The sequence below is a fragment of the Lissotriton helveticus genome, chromosome 5_1, assembly GCF_964261635.1.
Source record: "Lissotriton helveticus chromosome 5_1, aLisHel1.1, whole genome shotgun sequence".
In the NCBI taxonomy this organism is placed as follows: domain Eukaryota; kingdom Metazoa; phylum Chordata; class Amphibia; order Caudata; family Salamandridae; genus Lissotriton; species Lissotriton helveticus.
This window is the reverse complement of record NC_136065.1, coordinates 444,502,279-444,515,720: the sequence shown is the minus strand read 5'-3', so window position 1 is coordinate 444,515,720 and position 13,442 is coordinate 444,502,279. Positions and strand designations below refer to the sequence as shown.

The 13,442-nt window shown below is 47.4% G+C and overlaps 1 protein-coding gene across 1 annotated transcript in view; it reads left to right on the top strand.

Moving 5' to 3' along the window:
• Nucleotides 1-745: 745 nt before the first annotated feature.
• Nucleotides 746-13,442, top strand: part of TMEM26 (transmembrane protein 26) — a 443,778-nt gene continuing 431,081 nt past the window's right edge. Inside the window, exon 1 of the mRNA XM_078640963.1 lies at nucleotides 746-1,287. Coding sequence (XP_078497089.1) covers nucleotides 1,097-1,287 — 191 coding nt within the window. The 5' untranslated portion in view covers nucleotides 746-1,096. The remainder of the gene's footprint in view (nucleotides 1,288-13,442) is intronic.

Sequence of the window (13,442 nt, the reverse complement as noted above, 5' to 3'; positions counted from 1 at the left end):
TAGTTCCTTTCAACCTAATTCTGAAGTCATTCCAAATTGTAGTCACCAAGATGTTTCTGAGAATTGCACAAATGATTGTACTAATGTTCATAATGATAAGTCTTTAATTTTAGATTCATCTTCAGTTATTAGAAGGAGAAATGTGGTTATTCCTGCCAAATGTAATGATTATTATTTGTATTGATTTTGTTCATTTACTCCACTTGCATTTTTCATTTTTCTTTATTTTGTTTTTATGTTTAACGAAGGGAGATGTTGTATCCCTTTAACTTTCATTCCTTTTAAGATTCTGTATTCTATGTTCCATCTCCTTGGTGCTGCTGCTGTCCTGTCCATTCTGACTTGGAAATCGGATTGGACAACAGCTTCTTTGGAGATCTTGCTGCATTGTGCGTTTTCTTTCCTTGGAGTTAATTCTTAATAAAGTCCTATTTTAAACTCAACTTGCTTCATTCATAATGTTATGACCATAATACAACAGGAACCAAAGGCTCAGCAGTTAACGAGTTAAACTACGAATATATACTCAACTACTGTCTGCTTGGCAGACTCCGGTCGTGCAGTTCCATACAAAACGTTTTTCACTATCGGTCAGTGCAGCCCACGTTAACTTCTGTGCTGGGACTGCTGTTCCACCGTCTGAGTTTGATAAAAAAAAGCCTTTCCAGGAAGTTTGGGGAGGGGCGTTTTTATACTGTCTTGGGACACTTTACAGACTGTGAACTAGAGGCAAAAGCGAACCGAGGCAGCGCTGCACAGTGTGCCCGCCGCAGCTTTCCAGGGCTTCAAGCAGCCACGCGCTGCAGGGAAGTAAAACGCGCCCGGGAGCAGCAAAGTCCCACAGCCTCGCGCTGCAGGGAAGCAAAAGGAGCAGCTAAGTCCCACAGTCTTGCGCTAAAGGGAAGCACGACTCACGCAACAGCAGCTAAGTCCCACAGCCTCGCGCTGCAGGGAAACCAAACTCAGGCAGGAGCAGCTAAGTCCCACAACCTCGCTCTGAAGGGAAACAAAACTCACGCGCAGCCTCACGCTGCATTGAAGCAAAACTCACGCAGAAGCAGTCAAGTTTGTGGCAGAGACAAACAGAGGGAGCATCATGCTGCTCATAGTGTTTTTAAATGCAATCGTTACCAGGTTTCTCTTCATGCTGCACTCGCTGCTTGCCGTGTGGAGGGTGACGGAAGTCAAGAAGGATAAAACCTACTGGCTCCTGGGTCTGCTCAACATTTTCCTATGCCTTGAAATGATCCTGACGCTGAAATACAAAAAGGGCAGAGATTTGAAGTGGTAAGTCGTTCTGCGCCAATGCTTCTTTTTTCCACCAACTTTTCAGTCCATATCCAGTGAGTGTTTCTGCCGAAGTATATGTTGTTCTTTGCCTGTAGGTGTGATGTGGGTGGAAAGTTTAGTGTGGGGTTGTACAATAAATCCAATTTGTGTGTTCAGTCTTGCTATTGCAACATTGTGTTTTGGAGGCTTTACGTGATATTTGCATGGCAGGTATTTTTTGTTATTTACTCTTTGTCTACTACAGACACCCGCGTATGTGACTGATTTTAATGTTGACCTATTCTGTGGTATTCATTAAGTTGGCAAACATCAAACAACCTTCAGTCTGCAAATACACATTATGTTATGTCAGTGTTGTTGATGTTACAATACCTCGAATCTTGCAGCACCTAACATCTCTGATATGCAAAAAAACATACCTGTGGAAGGTTACTGTACTTGACCAGTGTCTGCTACACTGTGGACCCGAGCTACACATGGGCTGCGCATAAGAACGGACACATTTTGTACTCGTTCGCCCATCACAGTTTATTAGCATCTAAAAAGTTACAAACTAGAATTACTTAAAAAAAAAAAAATCAACAGTAATTTGTTTTTCTGTGTTCCTTTCTCTGCGGTGGTTGTTCATATGTATTGCTGTAATGTACTTAGTTGTGTTACACACTCACATCGTATGTGATCATTGATGGTGTAGAGCAATGAAGACTAGACCTTGGTTTGAGTATTTTGTGATATTCAATTGGTCCACTGTTCAGGGAGACAGTGGTGCAAGCCAAAAGAAAGGTGTGTTGGGGCCAGTGTCTGCCTCACGTGCCAGCACCGTCTGGCATCAAACGTACGTCACTTGGTACATACAGGAAACCAGTATAACGTTCCATCTTTAACAGCCATGAAGGAAAATTAAACTCATTCCAACTGAAGGGAAGCATGCTTCCGAAAACTGCTATCTTACAGTAGTACTTTGTGAATGAATGAGTTGCAAAAATGAATTAAGTGCGAATAACTTTTATAGTGTCCTGTTGATTTTTAGACAGTTGCAAATGAAAAAATGTTTCATGGGACAAACCCTGTTTCATAGTCAGAGTTTTATGGTCCTTGCCTCCAGGGCTCTGATATATGATGGCCTGTAAGGGGTCTCCAACAATTTCTGTAGTAAGAGCTACCTTTGCTAAGGAAAATCTTCCAGAGTTAGTAATATCACTAGTGGTGTAATTGTGACTACATCAGGCAAGATTACATTGGCAGGGACACAATTCAAAACTATCAACAGTGATCTCCTCAATGAACCAGCCGGGGCTACCAGCAGTAATGCAAAAAGGCTTTGTCAATGTGTCGTGTCTCTACGTGGGTAATACATAATAGTCATAGCATAATCCCCAGGCTCAAATGTAATAAGTCTACCCAATGCCACATGATTTATCACTCACATATTAGATTTACATGTAACATAACATGTGGATTTGTAGAGCACCTGCATGCTGAAGGGTATATTGGCACCAACATAATATATGTTTATCCTGGCCCAATTTAACGGTTGGAATATGTCTATTGGAAATTCAACTGAAAATTCAGTTGCAGTTTTTCTCCAAACATCAGTTTATGAGTCCTGAAAACATTTTCATCTCAAATGGACGCTTTTCAGTGTTTGTAGATATTTATTATTTTAACCAAGAAAAAGCTTATAATTTAATAATCTGGGTTGCATACTGGAGAGCTATTTACAGGTGGCTAGCGAGCCCGGTCTTTAATCATATCTATGTAACAATTTACGTACCAGTTTCAGGAAACTCTAATATATATGGCCAATGGACATCAGAGGAGGGTCTGCCAACATTTGGTGCATTGATTTGATCCCAGATATGATTGTATTGCATTGGTATTTATATAGCAATGTCCACACTCTTTGCCAGACATAAAGCATTTCCTGGGTGGTCTGATTACATAGTAGATGTCGCAAGAGTGTGAAGTGCTCTGATTTGCATCAGTAGCTTGTGAGACATTCTGAGTGCAAGAATGAGTTTTGGTTGTGATACTTATATAGGATAAACCTAGCTAGAGAGCAGTGGAGCACCATACCTAATGTTGTGAGTAGGGAACGACTGAATATTGTTCAATTTGGTGTTGAAACAAGGACAAATGTCTCATGTTGTCCTTGAGGTGGTCCTTGAAGACATTTATTTTGAGCTCCTATGTGGTTTGAGTTCATATATGGAATGCTGAAGTCTGAATCAGGATTTGTTTAGTTCTCAATTAAGGGAGTTGTGAGTTGGATGAAAGCAGAGCTGGATCAGCCGAAAGAGAAAGCTGCCGCACAAAACGCCATTGATGCAAGGTGGGCATCTTCCACAAGTAAAAGAACTAAGAGGGCTTTAAATTATGGGATCTTATCAATATCTCTAGGCTAGATGATGTTGGGGACCACCATAACACCATAAATCCTTTCAGACACTGTCGGAGGCATTTGAACTTCACTGTTTCCAACATTTCTGTTATCTTCAATTAGGACATACTCATGAAAAATACTGAGTAGAGTTTGTAGAACACCCCAAATTTAGCATTCTAAATGCTAAACTTTACAGTAGATGTATTAGGTAGACATGGGTATCATAATTATACTGTTCATTCATAGTAAATGAACCATACAAGCTGGCAGCGTTGTGAACCTACTGGTAGAGGAAATAGGACCCCAAAGATTACTAGGATTGGACGGAGGCTAAAATGGCTCCTCACAAACTTGCTACACTGTCGCGCCCTACCTTATCATGTGTATGTACCTGCACAGGGACTGTTCTGTACCCACTTGTTTAATGTACGTGGAAAAGACCCAGAAATCAACCAGCAGGAGAATCAGGGAAGAATAGTGAGGAGTTTTCTGGAGATTAACTTCTTGTGACGGTCAGTAGAACGTGCATCGACACAAGTTTTATGTCGCTCCATTAATTTATCCCCACAATTAGGCATACTGTGAATTATAGGAAATGGGATGGTGCACGCTGTGCTTGCTTACTACTGCGGATAGGATGCCGTCTGTGAAATACTTTGCACTACATTAGCCTTGCGACAAAACTTCACCTTAATACAAAATGGATCTGTGGAACAAATTTATGTGCATATATGGAAAAGAGAATATATTAGGTAAGGGTATACCAGAAAAATATTTAAAGATTTGGGTACCTGATGGGAACACTGTGCTTTGGGGATGAAGGAGCGCTGGCCCTCGGTGTGTTTCTGTGCCAGTAAGATGCTAAACACTACGGCAGAGCTTTCCAAATTATGTGTCCCGACACAGTACTGTGGCACCTGCAAATGGTGGGTGTGTCGCGGGATGACACCAGTATTAAGGGCACTTAGCACATAACTGCTACTAATTAGGAGGCATCCCTCAGAGTCCTCCGCAGCTGTGCGGACTCTGAGACACTCTGCTCTATGGGGGCCGGGCGATTCACAACAAAGCCTCATTAACAAGTAAATGGTCTTTTAAAGACCTGCAAAGTAGGGTGATAGGCAGAGGGTGACAGACAGAGGGAGGAAGAGGGAGATAGAGGGAGAAAGTCAGAGAGAGAGGGAGACTGAGAGAGGGAGAAAGAGAGGGAGGGAGACAGGAACAGAGAAAGAGGGACGGAGGCAGAGGGAAGGAGACAGAGGGAGACAGAGAAGGAGACAGACAGAGGGAGTGAGGGAGACAGATAGAGGGAGACAGAGTGAGGGAGACAGACAGAGGGAGGGAGACAGAGGGAGACAGACAGAGGGAGACAGAGAGCGAGAGAGAGAGAGAGGGAGACAGAGGGACAGAGACAGAGAGAGGGAGACAGAGGGCGACAGACGAAGGGAGACAGACAGACAGAGGGAGACAGACAGAGGGAGGAGGGCAACAGAGGGAGGAGGGCAACAGAGGGATGGAGACAAATAGAGGGAGACAAATAGAGTGAGACAGATGGAGGGAGGCAGATGGAGGGAGACAGAGGGAGGGAGACAGACAAGAGGGAGACAGACAGAGGGAGGGAGACAGAGGGAGAGAGAGAGAGAGAGGGGGAGGGAGACAGAGAGAGGTAGACAGAGAGAGACAGACAGACAGAGTGAGTGAGACAGAGGGAGACCGAGGGAGACAGCGAGAGAGAGAGTGGGAGAGAGACAGAGAGCGGGAGGGAGACAGCGAGGAAAGGAGACTGAGAGAGAGGGAGGGAGACAGAGAGAGAGAAAGAGGGCCGGAGACAGACAGAGATAGAGACAGAGACAGACAGAGACAGGGACTGACAGAGACAAATAGAGGCAGAGATAGGGACAGGGACAGGGGCAGACAGAGGCAGAGACAGACAGACGACGGAGAGGGAGACAGAGGGAGGGAGACAGGGACAGACAGGGACAGACAGACAGATAGAGGCAGAGACAAGGACAGGGACAGGGACAGACAGAGGCAGAGACTGAGACAGACAGAGAGGCAGAGAGGGAGACAGAGAGGGAGAGGGAGACAAAGGGAGAGAGAGAAAGGGAGACAGAGGGTGACAGAGGGAGGGAGAGGGAGGGAGACAGAGAGAGAGGGAGACAGAAGGAGACAGAGAGTGAGGGAGACAGAGGGAGGGAAGCAGAGGGAGACAGTCAGGGGGAGACAGAAGGAAGGAGAGGGAGACGGACAGAGGGAGGGTGAGAGAGGGAGACATAGAGAGACAGAGATAGAGACAGAGAGGGAGACAGCGAGACAGACAGAGGGACAGGGGGACAGAGGGAGGAGTGCTACAGAGTGAGGGAGACAGAGGGAGCGAGGCAGACAGAGAGAGGGAGACAGAGGGAGACAGACAGAGGGAGGAGTGCGACGGAGTGAGGGAGACAGAGGGAGCGAGACAGACAGAGAGAGGGAGACAGAGGGAGACAGACAGAGGAAGGAGTGCGACAGAGTGAGGGAGACAGAGGGAGAGAGACAGACAGAGAGAGACAGAGGGAGGAAGACAGACAGAGGGAGACAGAGGGAGGGAGAGGGAGACAGATAGAGGGAGACAGAGGGAGGGAGTCAGAGGGAGGGAAACAGAGGGAGACAGAGGGAGTTAGACAGAGGGAGACAGACAGGGAGACAGACAGAGGGAGACAGACAGAGGGAGGAGGGCGACAGAGGGAGGAGTGCGACAGAGGGAGGAGGGAAACAGAGGGATGGAGACAGAGGGAGGGAGACAAATCGAGGGAGATAAATAGAGGGAGACAGATGGAGGGAGACAGAGGGAGGGAGACAGAGGGAGGGAGACAGACAAGAGAGAGACAGACAGAGGGAGGGAGACAGGGAGAGAGGGGGATGGAGACAGAGAGAGATAGACAGAGAGAGAGAGAGAGAGAGAGTGAGTGAGGGACAGACAGGGACAGACAGACAGATAGAGGCAGAGACAGGGACAGACAGAGGCAGATACTGAGACAGACAGAGAGGCAGAGAGGTAGACAGAGAGGGAGAGGGAGACAGAGGGAGAGAGAGAGAGAGGGAGACAGAGAGTGACAGAGGGAGGGAGAGGGAGGGAGAGAGAGGGAGACAGAGAGAGAGGGAGACAGAGGGTGGGAGGCAGAGGGAGACAGTCAGGGGGAGACAGAGGGAAGGAGAGGGAGACAGACAGAGGGAGGGTGACAGAGGAAGACAGAGAGAGAGGGAGACAGAGAGGGAGACAGAGGGAGACAGACAGAGGAGAGGTAGACAGAGGGAGGAGAGCGACAGAGTGAGGGAGACATAGGGAGCAAGACAGAGAGAGAGGGAGACAGACAGAGGGAGGAGTACGACAGAGTGAGGGAGACAGAGGGAGCGAGACAGACAGAGGGAGCGAGACAGACAGAGAGAGGGAGACAGAGGGAGACAGACAGAGGGAGGCGTGTGACAGAGTGAGGGAGACAGAGGGAGCGAGACAGACAGAGAGAGGGAGACAGACAGAGGAAGGAGTGCGACAGAGTGAGGGAGACAGGGAGCGAGACAGACAGAGAGAGACAGAGGGAGGAAGACAGACAGAGGGAGACAGAGGGAGACAGAGGGAGATAGTGGGAGGGAGAGGGAGGGGGAGAGAGGGAGACAGAGGGAGGGAGTCAGAGGGAGGGAAACAGAGGGAGACAGAGACAGACAGACAGAGGGAGGCAGAGAGAGAGAGAGAGAGAGAGAGAGAGGGAGACAGAGGGAGGAAGACAGAGGGAGACAGACAGAGGGAGACAGACAGAGGAGGGAGACAGACAGAGGGAGAGGGCGACAGAGGGAGGAGGGCGACAGAGGGAGGAGGGAAACAGAGGGATGGAGCAGAGGGAGGGAGACAATTCGAGGGAGATACATAGAGGGAGACAGATGGAGGGAGACAGAGGGAGGGAGACAGAGGGAGGGAGAGGGAGGGAGACAGACAAGAGGGAGACAGACAGAGGGAGATAGACAGAGAGAGAGGGGGATGGAGACAGAGAGAGATAGACAGAGAGAGAGAGAGAGAGAGAGAGAGAGAGAGAGAGAGAGAGAGAGGAACAGAGGGAGACCGAGGGAGACAGCGAGAGAGAGAGTGGGAGAGAGACAGTGAGAGGGAGGGAGACAGAGAGGGAGGGAGACAGAGAGAGAGGGAGGGAGACAGAGAGAGAGGGAGAGACAGAGAGAGACAGAGAGAGGGATGGAGAGAGACAGAAACAGACAGAGATAGAGACAGACAGAGACAGGGACAGACAGAGACAAATAGAGACAGGGACAGGGGCAGACAGACAGAGGCAGAGACAGACAGAGATGGAGAGGGAGACAGAGGGAGGGAGACAGGGACAGACAGACAGATAGAGGCAGAGACAGGGACAGACAGAGGCAGATACTGAGACAGACAGAGAGGCAGAGAGGTAGACAGAGAGGGAGAGGGAGACAGAGGGAGAGAGAGAGAGAGGGAGACAGAGGGTGACAGAGGGAGGGAGAGGGAGGGAGAGAGAGGGAGACAGAGAGAGAGGGAGACAGAGGGTGGGAGGCAGAGGGAGACAGTCAGGGGGAGACAGAGAGAGGGAGACAGACAGAGGGAGGGTGACAGAGGGAGACAGAGAGAGAGGGAGACAGAGAGGGAGAAAGAGGTAGACAGACAGAGGGAGAGGGGGACTGAGGGAGGAGTGCGACAGAGTGAGGGAGACAGAGGGAGCGAGGCAGACAGAGAGAGGGAGACAGAGGGAGACAGACAGGGAGGAGTGCGACAGAGTGAGGGAGACAGAGTGAGGGAGACAGACAGAGAGAGGGAGACAGAGGGAGACAGACAGAGGAAGGAGTGCGACAGAGTGATGGAGACAGAGGGAGCGAGACAGACAGAGAGAGACAGAGGGAGGAAGACAGACAGAGGGAGACAGAGGGAGAGAAAGGGAGACAGATAGAGGGAGACAGAGGGAGGGAGTCAGAGGGAGGGAAACAGAGGGAGACAGAGGGAGACAGACAGAGGGAGGCAGAGAGAGAGAGAGAGAGATAGGGAGACAGAGGGAGGAAGACAGAGGGAGACAGACAGAGGGAGACAGACAGTAGGGAGGGAGACAGACAGAGGGAAGAGGGCGACAGAGGGAGGAGGGCGACAGAGGGAGGAGGGAAACAGAGGGATGAGACAGAGGGAGGGAGACAAATCGAGGGAGATAAATAGAGGGAGACAGATGGAGGGAGACAGAGGGAGGGAGACAGAGGGAGGGAGACAGAGGGAGGGAGACAGACAAGAGGGAGACAGACAGAGGGAGGGAGACAGGGAGAGAGGGGGATGGAGACAGAGAGAGATAGACAGACAAAGAGAGAGAGAGAGAGAGAGAGACAGAGAGAGAGAGAGAGTGAGTGAGACAGAGGGAGACCGAGGGAGACAGCGAGAGAGAGAGTGGGAGAGAGACAGAGAGAGGGAGGGAGACAGAGTGGGAGGGAGACATAGAGAGAGGGAGGGAGACAGAGAGAGACAGAGAGAGACAGAGAGAGGGATGGAGACAGATACAGACAGAGATAGAGACAGAGACAGACAGAGACAGGGACAGACAGAGACAAATAGAGACAGGGACAGGGGCAGACAGACAGAGGCAGAGAGGGAGACAGAGGGAGTGAGACAAGGACAGACAGGGACAGACAGACAGATAGAGGCAGAGGCAGAGACAGGGACAGACATAGGCAGATACTGAGACAGACAGAGAGGCAGAGATGTAGACAGAGAGGGAGATGGAGACAGAGGGAGAGAGAGAGAGGGAGACAGAAGGTGACAGAGGGAGGGAGAGAGAGGGAGACAGAGAGAGAGGGAGACAGAGGGTGGGAGGCAGAGGGAAACAGTCAGGGGGAGATAGAGGGAAGGAGAGGGAGACAGGCAGAGGGAGGGTGACAGAGGGAGACAGAGAGAGAGGGAGACAGAGAGGGAGACAGAGGGAGACAGAGAGAGGGAGAAAGACAGAGGGAGACAGAGGGAGAGGGAGACAGATGGAGAGGGAGACCGAGGGAGAGAGAGGAACAGAGACAGAGGGAGGGAGACAGAGGGTCAGACACAGAGGGAGACAGAGAGCGGGAGACAGAAGGCCACAGACAGAGGGAGACAGACAGACAGAGGGAGGGAGACAAACAGAGGGAGACAGAGGTAGACAGGATAGAGGGAGGAGGTCAACAGATGGAGGGAGACAGAGGGAGAGAGACAGACAGAGAGAGACAGAGGGAGGTAGACAGACAGAGGGAGACAGACAGAGGGAGAGAGAGGGAGGGAAACAGAGGAAGAGAGGGAGGGAAACAGAGAGAGGGAGACAGTTAGAGAGAGAAAGAGAGAAGGAGACAGAGTGAGTGAGAACCCCCCGAACTTCCTCGGGACACTGCCTTACTATGTCCCAAAATGATGCATCTCCAAAAAGTGTGTCACCAACATGAAAAGTTTGGAAAGCTGTGCACTACGGTGTTGGGCATCGTATTGGCTTAGGAACAGACAGCGGGCCAGCGCTTCTTGATCCACCGACACAAGTGCAGTCAGGGGAGAGCTGCAATAGATGTGCGGTGACACTGGAATGATTGCAGATATTAGGAGAAATTTAGTGCCTTGAGTATTATGAGGATTGATTTGGACACTGCTCGATAGATGAAGGATTTTTCCCCCCCATCCTTCCGTTTTTGGCATCTGTTCACATGTCCTTCATACTTTTTGTAAAGTCATTAATATGCCTTGAGGAAGAGGCTCAAATGAGTAGCATAGTCCGTTTTGTGCTTTTCCTCATTTTATTTACAAAAATGTATCCTATAGATATTTTCAACCACGAACCTTCGTGACTTAATACTATTTCTCCGAGAGGTCGAGATTGATATATTGCAGGAACTACCAGGTGGGCTCTTTAGGAAGACTAATTAGGAGACACCTTTAACAAATCGCTACCAAGAACTTAATGTTACATGGGATTTGTTTTGTCAGTATATGGGATGTTGCGCCTGTCCTGTTTTATGTAGTTCATGTAAATATCCCTAATGAATATCCATAATTTATTTCTCACATTAAGTAGAAATGGTGTACGGCAAAATGAAAAAAGCAAACTAAGTTGCACAAATAATTCACTGCATGTTACAATAATGAGCAACTCCACTGTTGTTGAATCCCTTCAGAGATAAAGAGAAACATTTATCAAGTACCCCCTCATTGTTTCAGGATCCAGGTACTAAGCATGTCAGTTGAATATGCCTGACTTCTGCAAACCCCAAGAAGGGACCAGATACTCCACTACCTGGGCCAGTGATGTTGGCGTTCAACCTTTTGACAAAGAATAGTGAGTGCCAAGAAAATGTTATTTTAGGAAGAGGTCACATAGTTTTGAAGAAGAAAGTGTTTGAAAGTGTGTCCTCCAAACACAGTGACGGCTCAGTTCACCTCCTCTTGTGGGGTTGATTTCATGTGTTGGGCATCTTGACACTCTCAGTCAACATTCCCAACTCATTCAGCTGAGTGTTAGCTTCCATGCAAGGTGAGCAGCAGCATGGCAGGCCAGCAGAACTTCAGCCTAGCATCAAACTTAACTCAATGCTACAGGAAACAGACAGTATTCGATTCATGAATAGGAAGTCACTAATTTATATTTCAAGCAGATCTGTTCATTTGAAGTGCTTCAATGTCCTACCAGTGACCTCTGGTCTATGGGCCCGAGTCAGAGAAGTAATTTCAGTCAAAATCCTAAACTAACTACCATTTTGGTATTCCCAGAAGGCACTTACTCATTTTGGTATTCCCAGAAGGCACTTACTCATTTTGGTATTCATAGAAGTCATTTAGGAGTCCTAAAGTTAGGAGTCCTAACTTTACTACTCCTAAACTGAGAGAAATCCAAACTTTAAGACTTTCGGTATTCACAGAAGTTATTTAGGAGTCCTGCAGTTAGGACTCATAACTTTACTACTCCTAAACTGAGAGAAATCCTAGCTTTAAAAATTTCGGTATTCACAGAAGGCATTTAGGAGTCCTAAGGTTAGGAGTCCTAACTTTACTACTCCTAAACTGAGAACAAACTTAACTTTAACACTTTCGGTATTCACAGAAGGAATTTAGGAGTCCTAAAGTTAAGACTCCTAACTTTAGGACTCCTAAATGCCTGCTGTGTATACCGAAAGTCTTAAAGTTAGGATTTTTCTACTTTGTGCTACTTGAGACAAAACTGTTTAAAACCAATGTACCTTTCAGCCCTGCTCCACAGGCGCAATACACATTTCTGACTGCGTGCAAATGACCCGGTTCCCAGAGAACAAAGGTTTAGCCTCTAGATTTAGTAAGGTGGGTGTGCTGTCGATAACTGGTCACTTAGTAGGGATTAGACATCTAGCCTGGGACAGAAAAGTTGGCAGAACAAAGGACAGGTTTATTATTTTTTATTTTTTTCTTGACAATACCAAATGTGGCTGGCAAAACCTGCTCATAGTCATTACCAGGACCATTCTAGACTTTCTGGACCTAACTCCAGTGGGAGAGAAAATCAGTTTGGACACTAACAGAAGGGGCTGTACCTCATCTAAATAGGGGAGTGTCTAGGGAGAACCAGAGCTCTGGGAATGATTTTTGCAGTAAAACAAAAAAAGAAGTACTAAAAAAGAAGATGGGGTAGTACAAGAGGGTAGTCAGGAGTGGGTGCAGGAAATTCTCAGATTACTGGATACAAAACAGGATAAGACTGACACCTCGACATCACCTCCTCAAATGCATCTGCACTTGGGAGGGAAACATCTCAAAAGAAAAAAAAACCTTCGCCTGAAAGCTTAAAGAAAGAAGAATCGATGACTTCTGGCTACCGCTGGCATCCAGGGATAGGAACTGCTCTTGAAGTGTCAAGTGGTTAGCCTCCTGTTTCGTGCCACAGAGACATAAAAAGCAGAAGCATTTGTGCCTCCAAAAAGACTCAGTTGACCACTGTGTTCTGGGCCTGGTGCATAGAACCCTGCTCTTAGGACTTGAGGGCTGCCAGTGGGGGCTGGTGCAATTTAAAAGTGGTAGGGCGTAAGAGCAATTATTTTGGTGCAGTTTTCAGCACTATTTCTACGATCAATGGACCAAAAATACAATTCTTATACTGCCTTCAACAATCCTCCCTCTACTCAGGATGTGAAGTTACAGCCAGAGCCTCTGACTTTGGAACTTGGGAACCAGGTTCAATTATTGGTGTTGGCTGAACATCCTGTGATTCTGAGAAAATCACTCAATCTCCCCTGTACCTATAAAAAATAAATGTGACCCTGTCTAATGTAATTGGTGCTCCTGTAAAGCGCTTCAGTACCTTTGGGTCAAGTTTGCTCTATATAAAAACTGCACAGAGGTTGAAAACATAGCCTCAACATAATGAAAGACAAATAGATACCCATTTAGTGGATCAATTATAGAAAGTGAAATCAAAAATACTGGCTTCCCCCTAAATTGTGTGATCAAGGCCAAATGTTTTATTTCACCAAAGCTCCATTTTCTTCACTACACATGAAAGCACTTTTAAATATCCGAGGTCAGAATACCAGTTGTAGAAAAACCTATTGTGTTTGATTTAACAGTCTATAATGTCACTCTATAATTATCTGAACAATGTACAAGATTTACATGACTTCAGTCTTGCCTCTTAGTTCGTTAATGGTTCATGTTTAAAAATGATTTATTTTAAAAAGCACTTCTCAGTGCAGTGCTATAATGTGACGTATTAATGTCAAAGCTTCCTACATTAGCGCATACATTACACTGGGCAGG